Source organism: Trichoderma harzianum, assembly GCF_003025095.1.
Source record: "Trichoderma harzianum CBS 226.95 unplaced genomic scaffold M431scaffold_3, whole genome shotgun sequence".
NCBI lineage: Eukaryota > Fungi > Ascomycota > Sordariomycetes > Hypocreales > Hypocreaceae > Trichoderma > Trichoderma harzianum.
The window spans coordinates 1,204,841-1,225,230 of NW_020209251.1; the positions used below are offsets into that span (position 1 = coordinate 1,204,841).

The window sequence follows — 20,390 nt, forward strand, 5'->3', positions numbered from 1 at the left end:
GGTTTTTGGAGCACAAAAATGACCGAGCTCACAACGGGGCCCTGGGAAGTTTCATTTCAACTTCCTGGTAAAGGATCACTGAGGAGTTGAGAAGCCTGAGACAATTTCACGAAATAAAACAGGATTTGTCTATTTTCATGTTGGCCCCCATCTTGTTGCAGCCGGCATCCTTCCGCGACCAACCGGGAGTTTGAAAGAATCCCCGCCGGAAATTGATATGTGATGCGAGTTTTGCATTATTTCCAGTAAGTGTTTTTAAGCTGAATTTGTGCAACTCGCTAGAAGTATGCGAACCGAGCTGAAAGGAAGACTGACACTCTCAAACATTTGTTTACTAGGTGCCCGACCAGCTCTTGTCAATAAATATTTGACCAATTTTGAAGTCGAGGTTTACAGAAAGTTTTATATGCATTTCATATTCCGCTGAAATAGTCATACTTGAAGCGATGTGAGCTTTGTGTAGCTGAATATATACATTGGTGGTGCATGACGAGTTGAGTCTTGACATTGAATAACTATACACACTAAGGTACGATTGCTTTCTATTCTCCCTTGCATGACGAAGAAAAATTCAGAAATTGAGATGTCCTTATTGGAGCTATAACTGAAGACCGCTTCCCCAACTTGAAGACCATGTAAGTCAATCTAGAAACAAAATTAATAATAAAGTAAATGAACCTAAAATTTGTTTCTGAATGTAAGTATAGTTTCTTTATTAATTATATTTAAATACTGAAGAGGTCCTATCACAATATCTTGTTAATGCTATGCAGTTGATAGATGGTTCACGTATAGATTTTCTCAAAGATAGTTCGAGTCTCTTATGTACATAGTAAGTGTTGAAATGTATGTTAATTGGCCTTAGTCTATTGCTCTAGCCTACTGGGAGGAGACCTCCTACTTATGCCTATGGCCCGGACTGACCCCTGTTCGACCAAGTACCGCTACCTAATAAGTCGGTGCCCCTATTTTCAACAGTAAGCACCGTGTGAGATGCATATAGGTTTTCCATAGTTATCAAAGAAAACGTCTTGAAACTTATTTGTTAGTTAATTATTTTGAATGTTAATATGTACCTGTCACCGACGGTCAAGAGTTATCATTAGTACATCTCTAATACTCACTCACCTGTCCCTTTACTTACCATCCATCTGACGCTATCCGTGAGATTCTAGCTAAAAATAACTACAAGTTCGTTTCATTCAGTGTTGAGTTCTTGTTCAGACAATAATTATTGACCGAAATGTTAGTTTGTTAGTGTATGGATTTTCACCAAATACCTGGTTCAAATGCGCTGCTCTTCTACTGCATTTTTGCCAACAATACGAAAACCCCATTCGCATTGCAAATACGTCTTGATGTTACATGCAGATGGTCCCTCTTTCGATAATGTTTCTTTGTGATAGCAGATGTTTATGGAATATTGATGAGATTTATATGGGAATAATACGAGGACTTTTACTATCGGAGGGTAATTTTTTTTCCCTTGGCATTTGATGTAAATACTGCAGTATCCATCAAATTCTAAATGTCAAATCGAATGAAAGGAGAATAAAGGAGCGCCCAGTCTTCATTTTACTAGCCAGGGCAGCCTCACAACACTCCTGTGCTTCTTAGTCGGCCTCTCCTCTTATCATTGATTTAACCGATCGCAAGGGCCGCACAGCTCTCGCTTATGCCGCTTCAAAAGGCTATGTCAACGTCGTAAAGCTTTTACTTTGTAAGAAAGCAAATGCTAACAGGAGAAAGTTTAAGCTCTTTATATCCTTTGAGACTTAAACCTTGCCTTTTCCTGTCACACGGCTCTCGCTCGCGCTGCTTTGAATATATGAATATTCGTTGTTAAGCTCTTGCTGAGTGAGAAAAGCCAGAGAAAGCCGGAGCTTGGCATTTAGCCTTAATAGGAAGCTTCTTGTTAAATCGTATCGATACCTCCTAGATAGGCATTGTACCTATGTTTCTACTGCGGAATTGGTAAGGAACTGTGCCGGTCTATTCTGTGCGTCTGCGAAATCGCAGACGGCACTCTTACCTATTGCTACTCCCGTCTCTCGCAAGGCCTTAAGTTGACAGCATCTTCACACAGAAATACCCAAATCAGCCAGCGATTTCGCCTACAGCCGGCTCTCAAATGCAAGAGGAAGAAAAAAAAGGCAAACATTTGCCTTTTGAGGAAAACCGGGGCACGATGCCTCAGCTTATGCGACAACAGGCGACAATAAGGCCACGAAATCCATGCAGCTGCAAATCATCAAACAGGCGACGTGGACGTGCGACAAGCGATACAAGACCGATGGCGGTGTTAATTGGGCCGGCACAAACGAGTTGAGCGGAATTTGCCGTGAGATGCGACACGGGCCGTGGATTCATGGCTGTGCTAGCAATGACACCTGCACGACATGCCACCAGCTTTGCGACAGCCGGCTTCGGCCCATTTCTGCAAATCTATGGGTGAAGGACAGGGGAATCGAAGAGTCGCAAAGAAACTCGGAACTGCAAGACTCAGGATGAGTGAGCGATCCGGCAGCTTGGGCGCCGATTGCTATAAAAAATGCAACGGCATTATCAGCAATAAATTGGGGGCGGTGTCTCGGCAGCACAAAATTGTTGGGTTTTCGGTCTTGGGTCGCGCGCTCGTGACATTTTGCGTGGTTGCCTTGCGAGGGATCCGGACGCCTTGTTTGCTAGTCGCAGTTGCCTTGTTTGCCTTGTTGTCGAGAGCAGACAGCTGCGGTTCTTGAGCCGTCGCGGGCAGTCGCGCGCCGATCTGATTGGACTAATCGCGACGAAGAGCCCCTGCGCTTGCGTCTTGCATGTCTGACCGAGCATGTGCAGAAACAGTCAAAAGTGAGGCGAGACGAGTCGGAAATCCCATCGTCATCACCACCATCGTCGGCCTCATCATGCACAACTGCGACCCCTGGATCTAATCCCCAGCAACCGTGGCAGCATTGGTCGAATCCGGGACGACAAGCAGCGGGAAGAGATCCGGACTGGCCGACAGCCACACAGGCGGCCAATTAATTACCGGCCTCGAGCACGATCTTTTTCCATCGCGGAAGTTGACGACGGGTCTTTGCTTGCTGTACCGTCACCTACCATAATTAGGGCCGTTGCCTTACCGCTGCGTCTAGTTGCCTCGTTTCTGAGCGCTGTTATTTCTTCGCCCGAATTTCAAGGACAGCACAGCACAGCACAAACCTCGGCGGCGATGCTTGCCTCGACCCGGCGCCCGTCTGCTCGTTAATGCTGCCCAGCCCGTACGGGTGTGTGCCTCGACGCTCATTCTCGCCCTCGTCTCTCCCACTTGTTACTCGGTGTTACGTTTAACCCCAATCATCGAGCCCAGGAGTGTCTGCAGACCGACTTTACTTTGACTCCCGATGATCCTCTACCCCCTCTCGCTGTCGCACTGTCTGTGCTAACCCCGCCGTTTCTTTTTTCCAACGGACGGACGATATTAACCAAGCCGCCCAACAACACGGCGCAGCTGGGCTTTCGTCTATACCCACTGCCGGGACTATAACTCGTCTCTACTCCCACGGAGCTTGCCCTGGCAACAGGAGGCCTACGCTACCTAGATAGGCTGTGCGCGACCACACAAGATAGACAAACAGTCTTTAGCCCAACATGAATCGGGATTCTCAATTCCACAGCTCCAACTCTCAGGAGCCATACAACATCTTCCAATTTTATAACACAGATGGTCCCTGGATTCCTCCGGGTGTCATCCAGCCAGCAGACACGCTAAATTCCTCATCTCGTCCGTCTGCTTATAATAGCGGAGCGCCCAGCTTTCACGGTTACAGGAGCACTGGCTTGCCCTCTGATTGCGGCACCGCTCCAGACGACTCCGGCTATGGAGGTACTCGTTCAGCATATAGCTACGCTGAGAGCGTCGCGGGGAATGACCGGTGTGCGGAAAACGCCTACCTAGAGGCTCCGGCAGAGATGATTGGCGACTTGACCATCAACCCGATGTATCCGCCATCTCAAATGCAACATCATCAAGCTGCCACTGTAGAATTCCTATGTAACCACTGTGGTCAATCTTGCAAGACGAAATCGGAGCTCAAGTATGTCTCATATAGAGGAAGAAATGATGTCTGCCTCCATTCTCATGATGTCCAGCTGCTAATAAAACGAAGGAAGCACAGCGCCAGACATGAAAAACCATACAAATGCACCTACGAAACTTGTTCCAAGGCTAAACAGGGGTTCAGTACGCCCAACGACCTAGCTAGACACAAGAAAACTGTCCATCGCGAGCACAATGAGAACGACCCTATTTATATCTGCCACCATGGCGGCTGTTCTAGAAAGAAGGAAAAGCTATGGCCAAGAGCTGACAACTTCCGGAGTCATCTGTCCCGTTCTCATAACATAAATCTCAAAGCAGACAGTGATCTTGGAGAATACCGCCACAAGTATGTGCTTTTATTTTGTAGATTTATATCATCATATCTGATGCAGGCTGCATACTAAAGTTTTGTTGAACAGACCGAATACGGCAAAGCCACTTGGAATCCAAGACAAGACACGATCAACTGCTCATGTAAACCCCGGACATCGACCGATGCGGCTGCAAGACGCCCCTCCTGTATATACGTGCCCTCATCATACGTGCCCCCAAGCAAAAAGGAAGACGTGGCCAACAGCCGACGACCTTCGGGCTCATTTATCTCATGACCATAACTTACAGCTTGACGATGATCTCAAGGGTTACCACTTCCAGTATGTGCACATATCCCAAGTTGCAGTAAGTGCAGACTGGCGACTAAGACGTTCCAAATAGATTAGGAGCAACAGAGGCGCACACTCTTCGAGGTGTTGGATCCTCAATCGCTGATGTTGACCCGGAGCCCCGACCGGCGCAACTGCAGGATTCTCCTGACTTGCGGGGCGACCAAGTTTCAACAACTGCCTCGGGTCAGGTACAAAACGAATCCTCAAAGCAAAGTGACCTGCCACTAACCCAGACGTGTCTGACAAGCGGGGATAGACCGCCGCAGATGCGGTCAAGTATCTTAGATGCCCTGAAAATGTCATCAGTCCCTGGCTCTGACACTCTTGCCAGCCAACCTATCGTTGATTTGACATGTGCAGATGACGTTTCTCTTGGAGAGTCCGAAGCTATGCTGCCTCACGATGAAGTAACGCCAGAACCATTTGATCATGAAGGAGATGATATCATTGAAGATGAAGAAACACTCGATCGCCAAGAACCCGTGATGCTTCAGATTACTTCACCCACCGCATCAGTTCAGCTCAAGGCTGACAGTCCTCAAGATGGGATCACCCAGTCCCTAATTGCAACACAGACGCCTAGTCAGGTTCTTGAAGCATCCACAGAGGCGCCACCAGCCGACACGCCCACTTTCGAACCATATAAGGCTTCGGGGCTGTTCCCTCTTCTCGAAAATGTTCCGACGGGACAAATTCTCTCGTTTCTCAGAAACAACATCCCCAAAGATCTACTAGAGAAGGCCCTAAAGCCTGAGGACCCATCGGCAAGTGGGAATGATGATTCGAGTGATCCAGGGGAGCACCAGAAAGCAGAGATAATCTGTCCAGAGTGTAGGAAAGCTTTTTATCGAAATTGCGAACTTAGGTAACATCATCTCCCACCCTGATTCATTATCGCTTCCATGGACGCACAACTCATACGAAATTTTAGGAAGCATATGAAACGACATGACAAGCCCTACGGGTGTACCTACAAAACGTGTTGCAAGAAGTTTGGCAGCAAGAATGACTGGAAAAGACACGAGAGTAGCCAGCATTTCCAGCTCGAATCCTGGAACTGTAATTTGGACGGCTGTGACAAAGTGCTGCCTCGTCGAGAGCTATTCAAATGGCATCTCATCAATCATCACAAGGTACAAGACAGCCAAAAGATCGACAAATTGCAGGAGGAGCGCAGACTGGGTCGACACTGTGATCCACGCTTCTGGTGCGGGTTCTGTGATAAATTCGTTGAGATCACGGGAGAGGTTGTCAACTCCTGGACCAAGAGGTGCGACCACATTGATAGCCACTTGTTTGGCAAAGACGGGCTGGAGAAGAAAAACATGCTCCAGTGGCACTACCTTGAAGATAAATTGGCAGAGGGAGAACCTGAAGCAAAAGTGGCAGAGAGTTCATCGAAAGCCAGCAAGAAGCGGAAGGCTACAGAGGATGTGAGCTCGCGTCCAGCCAAGAGAACCAACATTAGTTGGATTTGTGTAAGTCACGATGAGCTGATTCCACTGGAGAACTTTGTATATCTAACGTGATGAGCAGCACAACTGTGACCATCTGGAAAGCTGGCACATAAGTGGTTCTTGTCAAGAGTGCCAACACCAGCGCTGTGATCATTGTAGAATAGAGGCAACTGAAGTGCCAGATGACGACGATACTGAGATGGTGAATATGAACTAAGGGGGTAGTGTAAACAAGGGGAGGACTGGAGGCGGTGCCCAGCCATCAGGCTGCGAGTGTTCCCATGCCTTTTCCAGATGTTGAGATAAGGTTGGCATTGGTCCAGCCGCGCAAAGCGTACAAAGGAGGCTGATGGCGATGGAGATTGACGAAGCGTTGGAGGGGGCAGTACATTTAGCGTCATGTCTAAGGATGATGGTCGTACGAGGGGCATTGATCGGGCCGGCTTGACTGTGCTTTGGATAAAATAATATGTTGTGTTTTGTGCATCAAAGTAATAAAAGTCGATGGGAAGCAATTGTGCTTGAGGCGCAGTCAATTCTTGGGTGCCTGTGGGATAAGCGCCGTCACTGCGTGTTACCGATAACACGAGAAAATTAGACGCCAGACCGAATTCCACCAAGTACATGTACCACGCTGTACATGCATAGCCCGCGAAGTGAACATATGAGTACCTAGGAAGAAGATAAGAGCTGGGGCTGGAAAGAAAAAAAAGAAAGAAAGAAAAAGGCAACCTGATGCCTGCAGTCTTGGCACCCAGCACGCGGGCTGCCTTGCTTGGGCCTCGACTTGGAACCCTGGAGAGGCAAAGAGGCTTCTCTCTACGGCGGACGCCTTTTTCTTCTGCTTTCTGCTCTTCTGTCTCGGGGTGAGACATTTGACGTAAGCCCCTCACTTTAGGACCTTTCGCTAGTGTTGTTTCCCCCCCTAATGCACGGGAAGTGTTGGCGAAAACAACAAAACTGAAGAAAAAAAACAGACTAAAAAGAACTACAGGACTAAGAGCAAAGGAAAGGCGGCAAAGCGAAGATGAGTCCCGACGGAACCCGGCAGAAAGGGAAAAGGGCCAGGGGGGCGCGCTTATAGCAAAGGTTACTGTTTTGGGTCAGGATATCCGTTGCGTTTGCATTGCAGTGTGTATTATTAGGTAGTGTTCTAATATTCAGCCGTGTCTTAATATTAGGGAGACACTTTTACAGCGAGTAGAATTTGTCATCGTCGTGCAAATCTGCTGTGCAGTAAAAAGGGCAAAACGGGACGATATCAAAAAAGGCAAATGGGCAAAAAGGCGAGCAGAGACGCCCGCATGCACGGTACCAACCCAGGTTTCAAGGCAGGGAGAAGGCAGGAGAAAAAAAAAACACGGCTGTACCTAGAATGAAATCTGGATTATGCAGCCGGGCCGCCGACTGAGACATGACTTGTGCTTTTTTTTTTTTTTTTGTCCTTTTGGCCCTTCCCGCCTCAACTTGGTAAGTCGGAGTATGGTTGTATTTTGGCCCGAAGCCCAGGCTGATACCGCGTGGAGTCGGCAAGATGCACAAAAGGCAGAGAGGGTTGAGTGTTACCCAAGATGTTTTAAAAAAGAAAACGAAAAATGGATACGACAGATAACAAATTACTTACCTGGTAGTTACTTGCATGTAGTACTCGTACTTCCGTATATTCCGTCCAATTCCTTTTTTTAGATTCCGTCCGAAATGGGCAGTGCAGAGTGTCTAGTTCTTTGCTTTCAATCCCTTCTAGAAGAAAATGCTTGGGTTTCATTCTTGTCGGGTATCGCTCTGCTTGGTGTGTATAAAGATAGAAAATACCACCCAGCAATCCATTTGCCGGATGACAGAACAGGAAGGAGGCAAGCTATAAGGGGAATGCTCGCGAGAGAGGCAAAGAAGAGAAACGCTGCATATGGTTGTTGGTTGTTGCTGTTATGCAGTGAGTGTGACACTCGCTGCATTAGCCGGCATCTCCATATTAACATGGTCCGGATGGGTGAAGGGTGCCGCTTTTTGGGGTAGCTTTGGGGATGGGGAAAATGAGGCAAAGAGGGCTGTGTAAAACAAGAGATTGAGTAGGAAAAAAGAGGCGCAAATGCTACTGCAAGACTGCACGCGGCTACAATCTAAATCTGAGATATGAGAAGATATACAGTAGGCGACACAAAGAAAGAGTGAGCGAAGGGGGGAAAGGGGGGGGTGGAAAGAAGGGGGGGTTGAGAAGCGCGAATCGAATAAGCGCCGCCGTATATACTCGACGGCGTTGTGCATGAGTCTGGTGCTAGCAATGCATCCGTAGCGGTGGTATGTGTAGATGGAGAGAGGCAGAGCGAAGGAGACAACAAGCAAAGGACTGTACTCCGTAGTTTCGATCGAGGTGTGCCGATTTGGGCCTATAGGAGGGCGGATAGAATACTGTACTGTACATGAAGGAGGGGCGTGCCAGATTATCCTCCTCTCTTGCGTTGTTCAGTTGTTCAGCTGAAGTTGGAGAAAATGGCTTAGTAGAAAAAGAACCAGCCAGATGGTGGGAAAAGACCAGCATGCCAGGGTTCAAGGGTGGGATGCAGGCGACAAGGAGCGAGTACCACTCGGTATGATGTGATGCATGCATGACCATGACTTGACCGGTGCGGTGGCCTAGCGCATTAGAGCAGTCAAAATACGGCAAGATGAGACGAGACGAGACGAGGTGGGAGGCCGGGAATTGGAAGCACGGTACTGTACAGTATGATGCTGGAGTGGGGATGTCATGTATGTCGGTACGAAGCAGCCTGTGAGAGATGCTGCTGTGAATCTCAAATACTCGAGCCCAGGCAGCAGGCCAAAGGCTACTCTCGGTGGGTTGGGGGCCGCAACACGGTGCCTTGAGTGGGTTCCAAGATGCCCTGCTTCGATAGATTGTCACGCTCGACCGGGATGCTCACGATAGGGTCTTCAGAGCTGAGAGGCAGATTCACCACGTCCGGGGACGATGGCTACCTATGGGATGCCAGAATAGAAAGAAGGCAGCATCTTGGCGGCCAGCTTGGTGCTTGGTTCCCCCAAAGTGGCTTCATGTTTCGCCCCCAAAGTGGCTTCAATGAGCGCCAGACACGGAGGAAATCCGAAACAGTGGGAGTACATGTTTGAGGAGGACGATGAAGAGATGAAACAGAAAGATGGGATGAATGGCTGAGGCGCTCGCGGGGCGGTTTCGGGGCACCTCCATCCCATCAGCTTTGCGAGACATACGATTCCTTCCAGGACCAACAGCATAGGAAGAGGTACATGCCCGTTGATGGGCCAGGACACTTAGTACTTGGGTCGAGAGACAGGTGAGCAAGATACGTGTGCCTGTATGTGTGCCTATCGCACCGCAACGCTAGGGTCTCAACAATGGGCCTGCTTCGTGTCGTATTCTTGCCTTGTCTTGCCTTGCCTCACCGTGCCTCGCATTGTCTTCTGTTCTTGGTGTTTCGCTCAAAAGGCAACTGTTGGGGCCGTTTTGCCTGTCGGCCGCAAAAGAGGAGCAAGCACCGGAAATATCACACCAATGGCCCGAGAGTACCGGCATCGTATATACAGCAGCACAATTGCGTGCTGGAAAAAGAAAAATAGCGGCGCTTGGGATTATTTCACTTGATGCATCGTATGGCTGCGTCGAGGCCGAGCAGCTGCGGCAAGCGACAGTGACATGGCCCATGCCAGGAGAGCGACCCGGGACGCTGGCGTTGAAGCCCAGTACCTGGTAACAGTTAGCAAAGCGGTGCCAGGCCGGATAGGATGTTGCTCTTCTCCGGAAAAGCACCAGCTCGCAAAGACCTGGTCGATATCACCTGTGCTGTACTTGAAGCCGGGCCAACACGCATAATTCCCTGGATGGGGTGGGCACGTGGGCTATTGGAGCAAAGAGGAAGGGGGTGCGATTATACATGTATACATGTACATATGTAGGCAAGCCCCGATCGTCTTGTGGCTACGGCCAGAAAGAGTGAGCTGCATTAGTACGGAACGACCAGGATGACTATCACGACAGGGGGCTACTACCCCTGTCGTTAAGGAAACCGGCGAGAAGACCTGGCTTTCTGTGCGTGTTGGGCGAGAGTGAACGATGGAAATGTGCCTTTCTCGCTGCCGTTCAATTAGCCCGCGGCATAGCGAGGTGCGTTCGTCATCCAGTGCCGTCAAGTTGGAGTTTGTGTTTAGGCAGTGAGGAACGCCAGGGCACAACGTTACGCTTCCCCCGAGGCCCCTGCCCACCTGTCGATGGGGATTGGCAGATCTTGACAACTGAGGAAGACGGAATGCCGTGACGATTTGCAGCTGCTAGGATAAATCTTGGGTTGGCGATTTGCCAGTCGATTTCGATGGTCCTTCGGGATGGAGGGGTGGAGGGGGGAAGATATGACGAGTGTGGAGGTATCACAGCGTCGGGGGGGCTGTGGAGAGTTCAGCTTCAGGGTTGTTGTCACTCATGGGAATGCCTCTCATTCGAACGCCTCACTCGTGGCCCCAGGAAGCCATTTGCGGCTTCCACGTCGACCCAGGCGCTTCGTCGGACATATTGAATCCTATCCTGGTGAAGCTTGACGCCAATGCCATGTCGAACCGAGGCCAGAAGTTCCTCGGGGCTTGAAAATTGCAAAGACTTAACAGGATAAGCATCTTGGTGCGTGAAAAGTGACCACGTCCGTGACCGCGTCCATGCGACGGCTCTGCCGCTCGCTGACGCACACGGAGATGGGCGGCGAGACAAAGATGCAATCGGGCACTCATCCGTACCTAAGCAGCAGAATGAGCTACTGTACGGCACTGTATATTACCTGTACACCATCATGTACTCGCACTCTCAGGTCGCGCCAGCGGATAGTTGCCAGACTCCGGTTGATTGCAAATCGACGACCGCCGCAACAATTTGGAAAAGCGACAACTCGCCCCTTGTAAGTGGACCGGACACTCTTGCAAAACACCAGAAACTGGGACAAAGCAAAAGCAGGGGCGGCGAGCTGGCGTTTCCCCTGCCAGCTGACTATGTGACTCCCGGCCATTGCCCTAAGGAGGTATGACAGGCACTTGGTCAGTGTTGGAGCAGCGAATTTCAAATTCAATGCCACGGGGAAGAACAAACCAAGACGCCGCTCCGATACCCTTGAAAAGTTTAACATGTGCCGGCCATGGCTGTCGGAGTGGACCCTGACTTTGAGCTTTGATCTTCAATTCAATTTCCTTCGTCCCCCTGGTTGTGTCTTTTTTGTCTCTGCCTGGCTCAGGTTCAGACAGATGACAGGTCCGAAAAGGGGGGGTGGTTGAAGTTGACATTGGCAGCAAGGCCAGTCATGTGCTCGTCTGTCTCAGTGACAGGCAAGAACTTCCCGCGTCGTCATTGGCGCCCTAAGCGAAGAAGCTGAAAAAAGATCAATATGTTTCCGTGCTGGGGGGCAGATCTCATTTGCATGTAAATTGTGAGCCCGTATATGTGCATAGATACATAACATGGGAGGACCCATGGCGCCTTCCCCCCGAAGGTGCAAGTTGGCCGATGCTTCAAGTGGCATCAAGGTGGAAAGAGCATCTCCGCATCGGCCGATGCCAAAGCCCGATGTGATTAACGAGGCAAGAGCTCGTATCTTGTCCTGTATTCTGTCTTTTCTTTTTTAGGGGACCAAAGCAGGGAGGCAGTAGCACCCCAGGAGCTGTCGTGGTTCAGAGGGGCAGGGACCAGCCAACTCCGTGGCATATCAAATCAAGCACCTGGCCGGGACTTTGAATCTGACGATGATTATCCGGATAACTGGAAGTACAGGTACGGGGGTTTTCTGCTTTGGGATGGATCTCATCGGGAGATACGAAGTACGAGGCAGTGGAAGCAGCACCAGCCACAGCTACAGGAAACCCATCGCAAGCTGTACCCAGGGGGGTTCCCTGCCAGCCCTATCTATACTGCCGACGACTGACGGCGGAACAGGAACAGCTACATGGCGAGTACTCGTACGATCAGCATTGGGGGGAGCAGCAAATGAGCGGCTTAGTGGTAGCACATGGGGCACAAGAGACAAAGCAGCGGAGTACGGAGTCATGGTGGCACTGCAACCAAGAGGGGGAGGGTGGCAGCAACTCGGGCTAGTTTAAAGAGTAAGACGAGCCACCAGTGCGGGTAGGGCTGGGTTTTTGTTCCGAGGATTGGCATTTGCTGACGGGGTCCTTTTGGGCATGGGATTCTCTGCTAAAAAACTAAAAAGCTGCTGACTGAGCCGTGGCTTAGATCAACGTGACTTTGACGTGGGAGTAGAAATGCCGCCGAGGACTTGACATGAAGTCAAAATACAGGTATGTGGACTGGACGGGCTGTCAGCTATTAGCACCAGACGCCACAACAAGGGCTGGTCCTAGTGTTATCGACGGATGGCCTGTTGACGTTGACAGCTGCGGAGATGTGGCAGACTAGAAAAGGTCGTGGCTTGAATGGAAGCTTCCAGGTCGTCTCAGTTCCATTCCTTGCTTGCGCCGTCTTGGATCATGGATGGTTTGTTCCTCCACTTGCACAGTACGTGTAAGCTCGGTTCACGAAGTTCAGTGTAGATTCAAGGGCTGCCTGGACACTGTGGTGCACAAAGCTGACCTCAATCTGCCCGGCAATGCTCCATGTGGAACTTTATGTTTGTAGGATTGGAGAGAAAGGGGCAAATTTAACTGCATTCAACGGCTCAGGACTCCATGATTTGGAGGTCCTTGGACAATCTATCTGGAGCAGAGAGTGGGGTTGCAAGTTGGGGGTTGCTAAAGGCGGGAGACGTGTGTGTACAAGAACTCTGATGAGTTGAATCCCAATGGACGGATATATGGATAGATGGATATCATGTAGGGGGAAAATAAGCCGAAAGAGCATCGTCCTGTGCTCATCATTTGCCATAACGCACAGTAACGAATGCTATGCAGCAGTGCTAGCATCGTACAAGGCAAGCAATCTAATTTTTTTTTTTTTTTTTTTGCTTCCAGGTCTTCGGTTTCCCCTTCCATGTTCTGTTGCAGCTCCAATGCCTGTCTCCAGCTGCTCGTCGCATCCAATATTACAACGTCTCGTCAGCACTCTATTCATCGCCTGTGCTCGTATTCAATTAATTCCATAGACCCATCAATCGCTCCAAACAGCTCCGTAGCGGCGGTTCTGTCCCCAAACGGCGCGCACTGGCCTGGCCCCCCCGCCGCCGCGCTCAGGGACAGCCCCGGGGAGCCATTCATCGATATCCGGCGCCCCTCCCATCGATCCACAGGCAGCGCTTGAACGGCCCTAAGCGCATCGCTAGGGATTCAAGGTTCCAATGATGGAGTTGAGCGCGTGGGGTCCAGCGACGATTTGGTCAGCACTTGAAGCTAGAAAGGATTGCACTAGAATGAGTGTGTACGAGGACGTGGGATGGAGGGGTTTTGATAGGTTGATGCGGAGAGATGGGATTGGGATGGGGATCGGGGATTGGGGAGACTGGGCCAAAAAGAGATTTGAGGCCACGGAGCTGCCGATGATGGGCTGAAGGGCATCTGCAGGTTGGCCTGCAGCATCGTCGGCGAGTCAGGCAGACATTGCAGCAGGGACGTTGCTGATACGCTCAAATTTCTCTTTCTCGCCGATCTGGGAGGTGGAGGGGGGCCGAAGAAGGAGAAGAAGAAGAAGAAGAAGCTTGGGTGACTTCATGCGATAGTAACATGAAATGTATACTGTACGGTGCAGTGTAGCCGGTGCAGCGGCAGGTTTGGCTGGATACGGGAGGTTTGGGGTTACATGATGGTTGGGACACATGGAGGTATCAAGAACAGCTGCTTACGTTGTGTGAAAGGTTAGTAGCATCGCCATCATCATCATCATCATCATCATCATCATCATCATCATCACGGAAACGCCATAGATTTGATGCACAGGTGTGGCTTCAGGGTATTCAGCTCCAGTGCTGCTATACAATGATGCAACATAGAGGCGGCAAACCGACATACGAGTAGACCACAAACAAAGGAAGAAGAAGAAAAAGGGCGTCATCGTCATAGTCGTCATTGCAGGGTCTCGCAATGCCACTTGCCAAGAACCCTGCGACACCGCCACGATTGCATCGAAAAAAGGAAAGACTCGAGAAAAAGGGAAAGAAACCATCATCATCACCATCATCACCATCCAAAAAACCACCTGTAACAAAAGCAATCTCGGCGCTCCGGGTGGATGGCCACCAGACCGCAACAACGAAGATGACAGGACAGGCAGCAAGAAAAGGCGCCACTCACGGCCACGCCTAGTGCCACAGGCAATACTGCACCTGATGTGTGATGCGACCACCGGCCGTCTTTCTTGCAGCTGGCCAAATCTCATCTTGCTGCACGACGAAATTCTGGTTGAGTATTCTCACTCCGCTCATTCTACGCCTGTAATTTTCGATCCCATACGCAAAGAGCGGAGCGCCGGTCTTTGTTGCCCAACCAGAAAAGCGGAACACACAAGCTCGATCTCTGCCCCTCCATCAGCTAGGTTGCTTTTTGTTCCTCTCTCTCTCATATTGCTGCACCTCTTTTTCGTTTTTGCGTCTTACAGCCCTCTTTTCTCTTACACTTCAGCGCGCCAGGGGTATTTGTTTCTTCGCAGCTGTCGTGTTTCTTACCCACCCTCTCGGACGCAGGTGCTCAGGCCAGAGGCATAGAGAGACAGAGAGAGAGATGTTGATGCTGTGCTTGATGCCATCATTTCGCAGCGGCGATGCTACCGGTGATGCTACCTTGAAGCTTTGATACTGTGCAACTGGTTAATCCAAGCCAATGTACATACACAGTCTAGTGATGCTACTGCTGCCTGTATCCAGTCCGGATGCTGGTCAGACGCAGCAGCAGCACATGTGCCCTGACTCATTCGCTCCCCCCTCCAAACGCAAACCTGACTGCGTGCTCTCTACCGTACATACGGTGCAGCACTCGTACATGGCATGGAGGTTTGCCGACGACGACATCATTCAAGGTCCCTTCTGATGCCCCCGTCCCAGATGCCCCATCTTGTGCTAGTGACGACGATGCGCGCACGCACCGCTCCCAGCTCGCCTCCATGTCTTGGTCCCTGCTCCCGTACATGCCCCCACACCGGTCAAGGCCGCTAGAGGTTGATAGACTTAGGTTGGGTGAGTCGACTAGGAGCTCGGAGAGAGCAAAACCAAAAAAAAAGTTTTTTTCAAGGTTCAAGGGCAGGGGTTCCGTTCGGTGCAAGTTCGCGCGCGTCGGGCTGAAGCGATGGCCCCATTGGGGGTTCTCGCTCACTCTCGCATGTGCCCCGGTCAATGGGAGTTCAGTGGGGAGATGAGATTTGCCGTTTGGACCGGTCGGGTATGTACTGGTAGGGCTAAGCATGAGCTGTCTAGTACGAGGACTCACTCATGCGAGGACTTGGCTGCTGCAATGCTCGATGGTGATGGTGCTAAGAAGGAGACTATTGGTTTTGTTGGCGGCCTGTAGCGCTGAAAGGGCATCCATGGTTTGGTCTATTTCGATCAGCCACCTCGATTAAGACCCTGTGAGCATCAATGCATTGATCATTCACGGATGGAATTGACAGCCATGGATGAGCCAGCTGGAGTGCAAATAGGGGCTGGTCACATCAAGTACAAAGTGAGCACTCAACTTTGCTTGTGCTACCGAACACCTGGGAGTGGGGCACCGCTACAAGTTACAGCGCTGTAGAGCCCTGGACTGCACTGTAGAGTATGGATTAGCGGGTGCGCATCTGCTCTCCACTGTCTCTCTCCTGTCTCTCTCTCTCTCTCTCTGCCTCTTTGCCTTGCCCCATCTCCAACCAACCTTTCTCCAAACTCGGCCGCGTCTCCCCTTCGACGTTCCTTTTTTTGCACGGGCTAAACCAACATTGAAAGTACTAATCCGGGGGCTAAAACTCGACGGGGCCCCTTGTTTCTTCTCCCGCCGCCGCTAAGCAACTGGCATGCGCACTACCACAAGGGCTACCAAAGTGCTATCTAGCCAGAGGGGGGTCCGAATTCTGGAGCAGAGAGACATGGAGAGGATCATCAGACTTTTGGCGCAAGCGCTTGTCCAATGGCCGACATGATGGCGCCTCGCCTGCGACTGGCCGCTCCATGCTATGATCCATCAAACGATGCCAGGCCAGGCCCCCTCCAGTTCTAGCTCCGAGTTCCAAACGCCAGCCGGCCAGCTTTCGGCCACCACCTGCTCCACCGCTGATGGCCTGCTATTGATGCTATTCTTTGCTCTTCATGCTGTTCTGTGAGGCGAGGCGGTAGCATCATGTATGATGTATGTGTAGGTATGATGTAGAGGCTGCATATGCCTTGTGTGTCTGCCTGCTAGCCAATGCCTTTGTGCTCTTGTGCCAGGACATGATGCAACTGTCGGTTGGTCCCAGCACAAAGCAGTGCGTGCCGCTGCTTCACATTTTGATGTCCATCATTAGTGCCTACAGGTATTATAATCATTGATGGATTTAGAAATGTCGAAGCAACACGCGCACTCTAGCTAATGCTTGCTTTTTAGGCGATCCAACACGCACACGAACACACATACACATCTAGTCTCGACGGCTTCAACGTCCACGTTAACCAACAACACAATGCCGCTGAAGAACGCACGGCTTTCCGTCATCCGGCAGATAGTGTTGACCAGCAGGCTAAGCCAGTTTGGTTCCGCGCAGCACAAGATTGGCCTGAACCTTTCCACGACAAATCCCATGGGCGGGTACGACGACCGCGGAACCTGAACCCAGATCGACTCGCTGCCAAAGCCCCCATCTTCCATCTGCAGATGCAACCTACGAGTACGCTTCGCCCCCGGCTGCGCCCAAGCAATCCGCACCAGACATCGTCACCATGGGCGTGTGTCGAATCTCGGACAGACAGACACCAGCGCCATGCCGCATCTGGGCGCCATGTCCACCAAGGAGCCGCAGCCGCACCTGCGAGTAGGTACTAAGCCCAGCCGGGGGGCGTGTGCGAGCGAAGGGAGTGTGTCAATCCTACCCAATCCAATGCATCTACTATCTATCCATGGATGCTCTGCTCTTGGTCTGTGAGGCTCTGTATGCTGTATGTCTCTCGTCGTCCGGCGTAGCACTTACCTCTACTAACAACGAACTAATTTGGCGATGGATCTTGGTCCGATCCATAAGGTACATATAACAGGCCTCGAGGTCCCATCCTCTTGGGGCCTTGGATCATCTCTCCATCTTCCTCCTGACCACATCAGTATTTATTCAACAGCCAGATTCACCTTGCACTATTTCCCATTACTCCCTTTTCTCTCCTCTTCATCTACTTTGTCTTCATCTTCATCTTCATCTTCGGCTTTGTCCTTCATCTTCATCGACAAGCCAAGCCACTCTACTCCCATCAGTAGATCAAGCGTGGTGTTGCCTCCATCTCTTCATCCTCTCTTCACGCGACAGCAAGAGCCAATACCCTGCGTTGCTCTTATATGGCACCCCTTGCCTCGTCATTCATCAATCTGCCCCTTGCACCCTGAGCTGAGAGCCAATCCAGCTCACCCTCCTCACACCAACCCTTGTTGCATCGAAAGTGCAGTTTAGCCGCTTTCGATTTTTTCCGTTGTTGAGAGAAAAAAAAGAAAAGAAAGAAAACAGACACGCTCAATTATCGACATGGCCGCGTCAAACTCCTCCTCTTCCACCTCTTCTCTTCCCCCTTTCTCCTCGCCCAGCGTTGGCAGCAGTGGCCAGTTCTACTATCACTATGACCAGTCTACCTCTCTGTCCCATGTACACATCCACGACGACGGTCTCTACCACACTCAGCCAATTGATCCCCTGCTGCAAGACCCGGACTCTCCAGATGGCCGCGAGCAATCATGGGACGTGACATACTTTCAACCTCCTCCTGCCGACCCTTCCCTCGATCCCAGTGCCTCCAACATCTACCAGCAAGCATGCGGACCAAATGACTCGCCATACCCCATCAGCTTCATTGAAAGCAGCCCATCCATTGGCAGCGATGGCAACTTTGAGATGGTGGACCCTCCCACTCCACCGGACGCGCAGGTCATCTCGCTCGGCAGCCCATACGACTCTGACGCCTCGGTTGAGCAGCAGGAGATTAGCTACTATCCACGCCCGCAGGATAGCACGTCATTCTACCCCATGGGAATCATCGGGCTCAACAACTCTTGCACGTTCAGTACCAACTCCTTGACGATTGTTGGCACGCACGGCCCCATTGATGCTGTCGACGTTGGCACCAGACAATATCCTCTCCGCACCACGCTGCCCTATGTGAACTCGGCCAGACGCATCAAAGAAGAGAGCCAGACCCCAAGCCTTGACGAGAGGTTCTTTTCCAACAGGGTCCCCGCACGGAAGCGTGCTCAAATCGCACGATGCCATACCAAGACCGGTTCGTGGAAGCGGGCCTCTCCCGACCACGAGTCCTCACCGAGCGGCGACAAGAAGCGCAAGATCCACACGACCAACAAAAGGTTCTGCCACAAGTGCAAGAAGAACTTCCCGAGCCGAACGTCCCTCGACGAGCACACAGGCTCGGAGCACCCTCGCCCCTACATCTGCGTCTTCCATTACGCCGGCTGCAACGCCAGATTCGACGCAAAGAACGAGTGGAAGCGCCACGTTAGCACCAAGCATCTGGGCTTGAAGTACTGGGTCTGTACTGAGGGCAAGTGCGCCGACGAGCGACAGTCGTCCAACCAGCGATACGCAGGACTGCCATCGTACGGCAACATCTTCAACCGCAAAGATCTCTACACCCAGCACATTCGGCGGATGCACGCCTCAGTCATTGGCCAGGGCACTACAGACTACAGGGGTGCAGATGCAAGATCTGACCTCATGGTCAAGAAGATGCAGGAGGATGCCCTGCGCATCAGATGCAGACTCCCAACCTGGATGCCTTGCCCCGTGCAGGCGTGCGACAAGTCCTTCACCGGCGCCACCGCTTGGGACGAGCGGATGGAGCACGTGGCCCAGCAGCACTTTGACAATGCAGCTGCCGGCCGGGAGCCTCCCGTCGAGTTTGGGGGCGCTCACGACACCGTCCTGACTGAGTGGGCACAGCGCGCTGACATTCGTATTGTCAAGAGGACCGAGGTGGGTTGGGAGCTCTGTGAACCCCTGAAGGGAGAGGCAGAGTACAGAATGGCCACTCCAGATGTTGAGGAGTGAAGGAAGAGTGATCTGTTGTCTTTAATTTTCTGAATTTTCTTAATATTCTTTCTTTTTGTTCTTTACGGGCTATGGATCTGCAGTTGACTTTGATTAACTATTCCTCTCTTTGATGACTCCCTTTTTAGCTATTTTATAGATAGGACTTGTTTAGGAAAATATTGATATACACCCTTTCTTTCTTTTCTTTGTGTACAGAGTCTAGGCATAGTTCCCTTCGTCTAGGAGACCACTTTGTTGTTTGTTTCTATATTCGTCTTTCGTTTTTCTTTTCCTTTCGGCCATGATGTGCCTTTCTCACGATACCAAAGAATGTCCCAAAAAAATCATTTGCATAGACAGGATGGGAAGGATGGATCACATAGAAATGAAGCATGATTTTGCACCCAATGCAAGCAGCATCTCAGCACTGGCACAAGTGAATGGTATTGTGAAACATGTAGTCAAAGCCTCGTTCTACTACGATACAGAGCCTCGTAAGGGTTCATCTTGCATCTTGACAGACCTGAAACAGGTCCCGTTCTTGGGGGCTTTGATTTTCCACCAGGCTCCGGTTTCCATGCCGTCAAGCAGAGCCTCACGCAATATCGACTAGACCCCTCGTGGGGGCCTTGATGCAAGGCGTCAGGAGGCCGTTGACCATCTCGGTGTGGGACCGCCCGGCAGCGGCAGCGATTACAGGCCAATACGTTGAGCAGATGGTGGCTTCATATGATACGCGGGTCTTTTGATCTGCCTTGTCAGCCCTAGGAGAAGAGGTTGTGTCTCGTACGACTCCCTTGTTCTTTGTGTCTTTTTGGGTGTAAGTCATTGATGGTTCGTGACATGTGGTTTACTTCAAGATGGTGTGGCGGGAAAGTGTGGGTAGCATTCTAATATCTTTCTATTATTTCTTGTATCTTTACATTGTGTTTCCCTTCTTGCTGATAATACCGATGAATTGAGGGAAAGGGGTGGGAAAGGGGGGAGTGTTCACAACGCCGTCACAACCGGATTCGGGATTTTGCCGAACCAACAATGAAGGATGGGTAATA

General features: G+C 50.9%; 6 protein-coding genes across 6 annotated transcripts; 5 read left to right on the forward strand and 1 right to left on the reverse strand.

The window, feature by feature from the left end:
- Window positions 1-3,630: 3,630 nt before the first annotated feature.
- M431DRAFT_2757 (hypothetical protein) lies at window positions 3,631-10,815 on the forward strand (the record flags this gene model as incomplete). Its single annotated transcript, XM_024913976.1, has 6 exons — window positions 3,631-4,076; window positions 4,149-4,427; window positions 4,501-4,734; window positions 4,796-5,611; window positions 5,678-6,224; window positions 10,696-10,815. 6 exons carry the CDS (start codon window positions 3,631-3,633, stop codon window positions 10,813-10,815), a joined length of 2,442 nt encoding a protein of 813 aa, XP_024777356.1.
- A 3,400-nt stretch (window positions 10,816-14,215) lies between these two features.
- On the forward strand, window positions 14,216-14,958 carry M431DRAFT_347792 (hypothetical protein). The gene has a single exon (XM_024914456.1). The coding sequence runs from the start codon at window positions 14,483-14,485 to the stop codon at window positions 14,855-14,857; it is 375 nt and encodes a 124-aa protein (XP_024777357.1). The 5' UTR covers window positions 14,216-14,482; the 3' UTR covers window positions 14,858-14,958.
- On the reverse strand, window positions 14,959-15,692 carry M431DRAFT_347793 (hypothetical protein). The gene has a single exon (XM_024914457.1). It carries the CDS (start codon window positions 15,549-15,551, stop codon window positions 15,060-15,062), a length of 492 nt encoding a protein of 163 aa, XP_024777358.1. The 5' UTR covers window positions 15,552-15,692; the 3' UTR covers window positions 14,959-15,059.
- Window positions 15,693-16,300: 608 nt separating this feature from the next.
- M431DRAFT_347825 (hypothetical protein) lies at window positions 16,301-17,484 on the forward strand. Its single transcript, XM_024914459.1, has 2 exons — window positions 16,301-16,567; window positions 16,707-17,484. The coding sequence occupies exons 1-2, from the start codon at window positions 16,472-16,474 to the stop codon at window positions 17,139-17,141; spliced, it is 531 nt and encodes a 176-aa protein (XP_024777359.1). The 5' UTR covers window positions 16,301-16,471; the 3' UTR covers window positions 17,142-17,484.
- M431DRAFT_347831 (hypothetical protein) lies at window positions 17,228-18,072 on the forward strand. The gene is made up of 3 exons (XM_024914460.1): window positions 17,228-17,618; window positions 17,697-17,767; window positions 17,968-18,072. The coding sequence occupies exons 1-2, from the start codon at window positions 17,314-17,316 to the stop codon at window positions 17,752-17,754; spliced, it is 363 nt and encodes a 120-aa protein (XP_024777360.1). The 5' UTR covers window positions 17,228-17,313; the 3' UTR covers window positions 17,755-17,767; window positions 17,968-18,072.
- M431DRAFT_491922 (hypothetical protein) lies at window positions 17,827-19,356 on the forward strand (the record flags this gene model as incomplete). Its single annotated transcript, XM_024916948.1, has 1 exon — window positions 17,827-19,356. One exon carries the CDS (start codon window positions 17,827-17,829, stop codon window positions 19,354-19,356), a length of 1,530 nt encoding a protein of 509 aa, XP_024777361.1.
- Window positions 19,357-20,390: the final 1,034 nt, after the last annotated feature.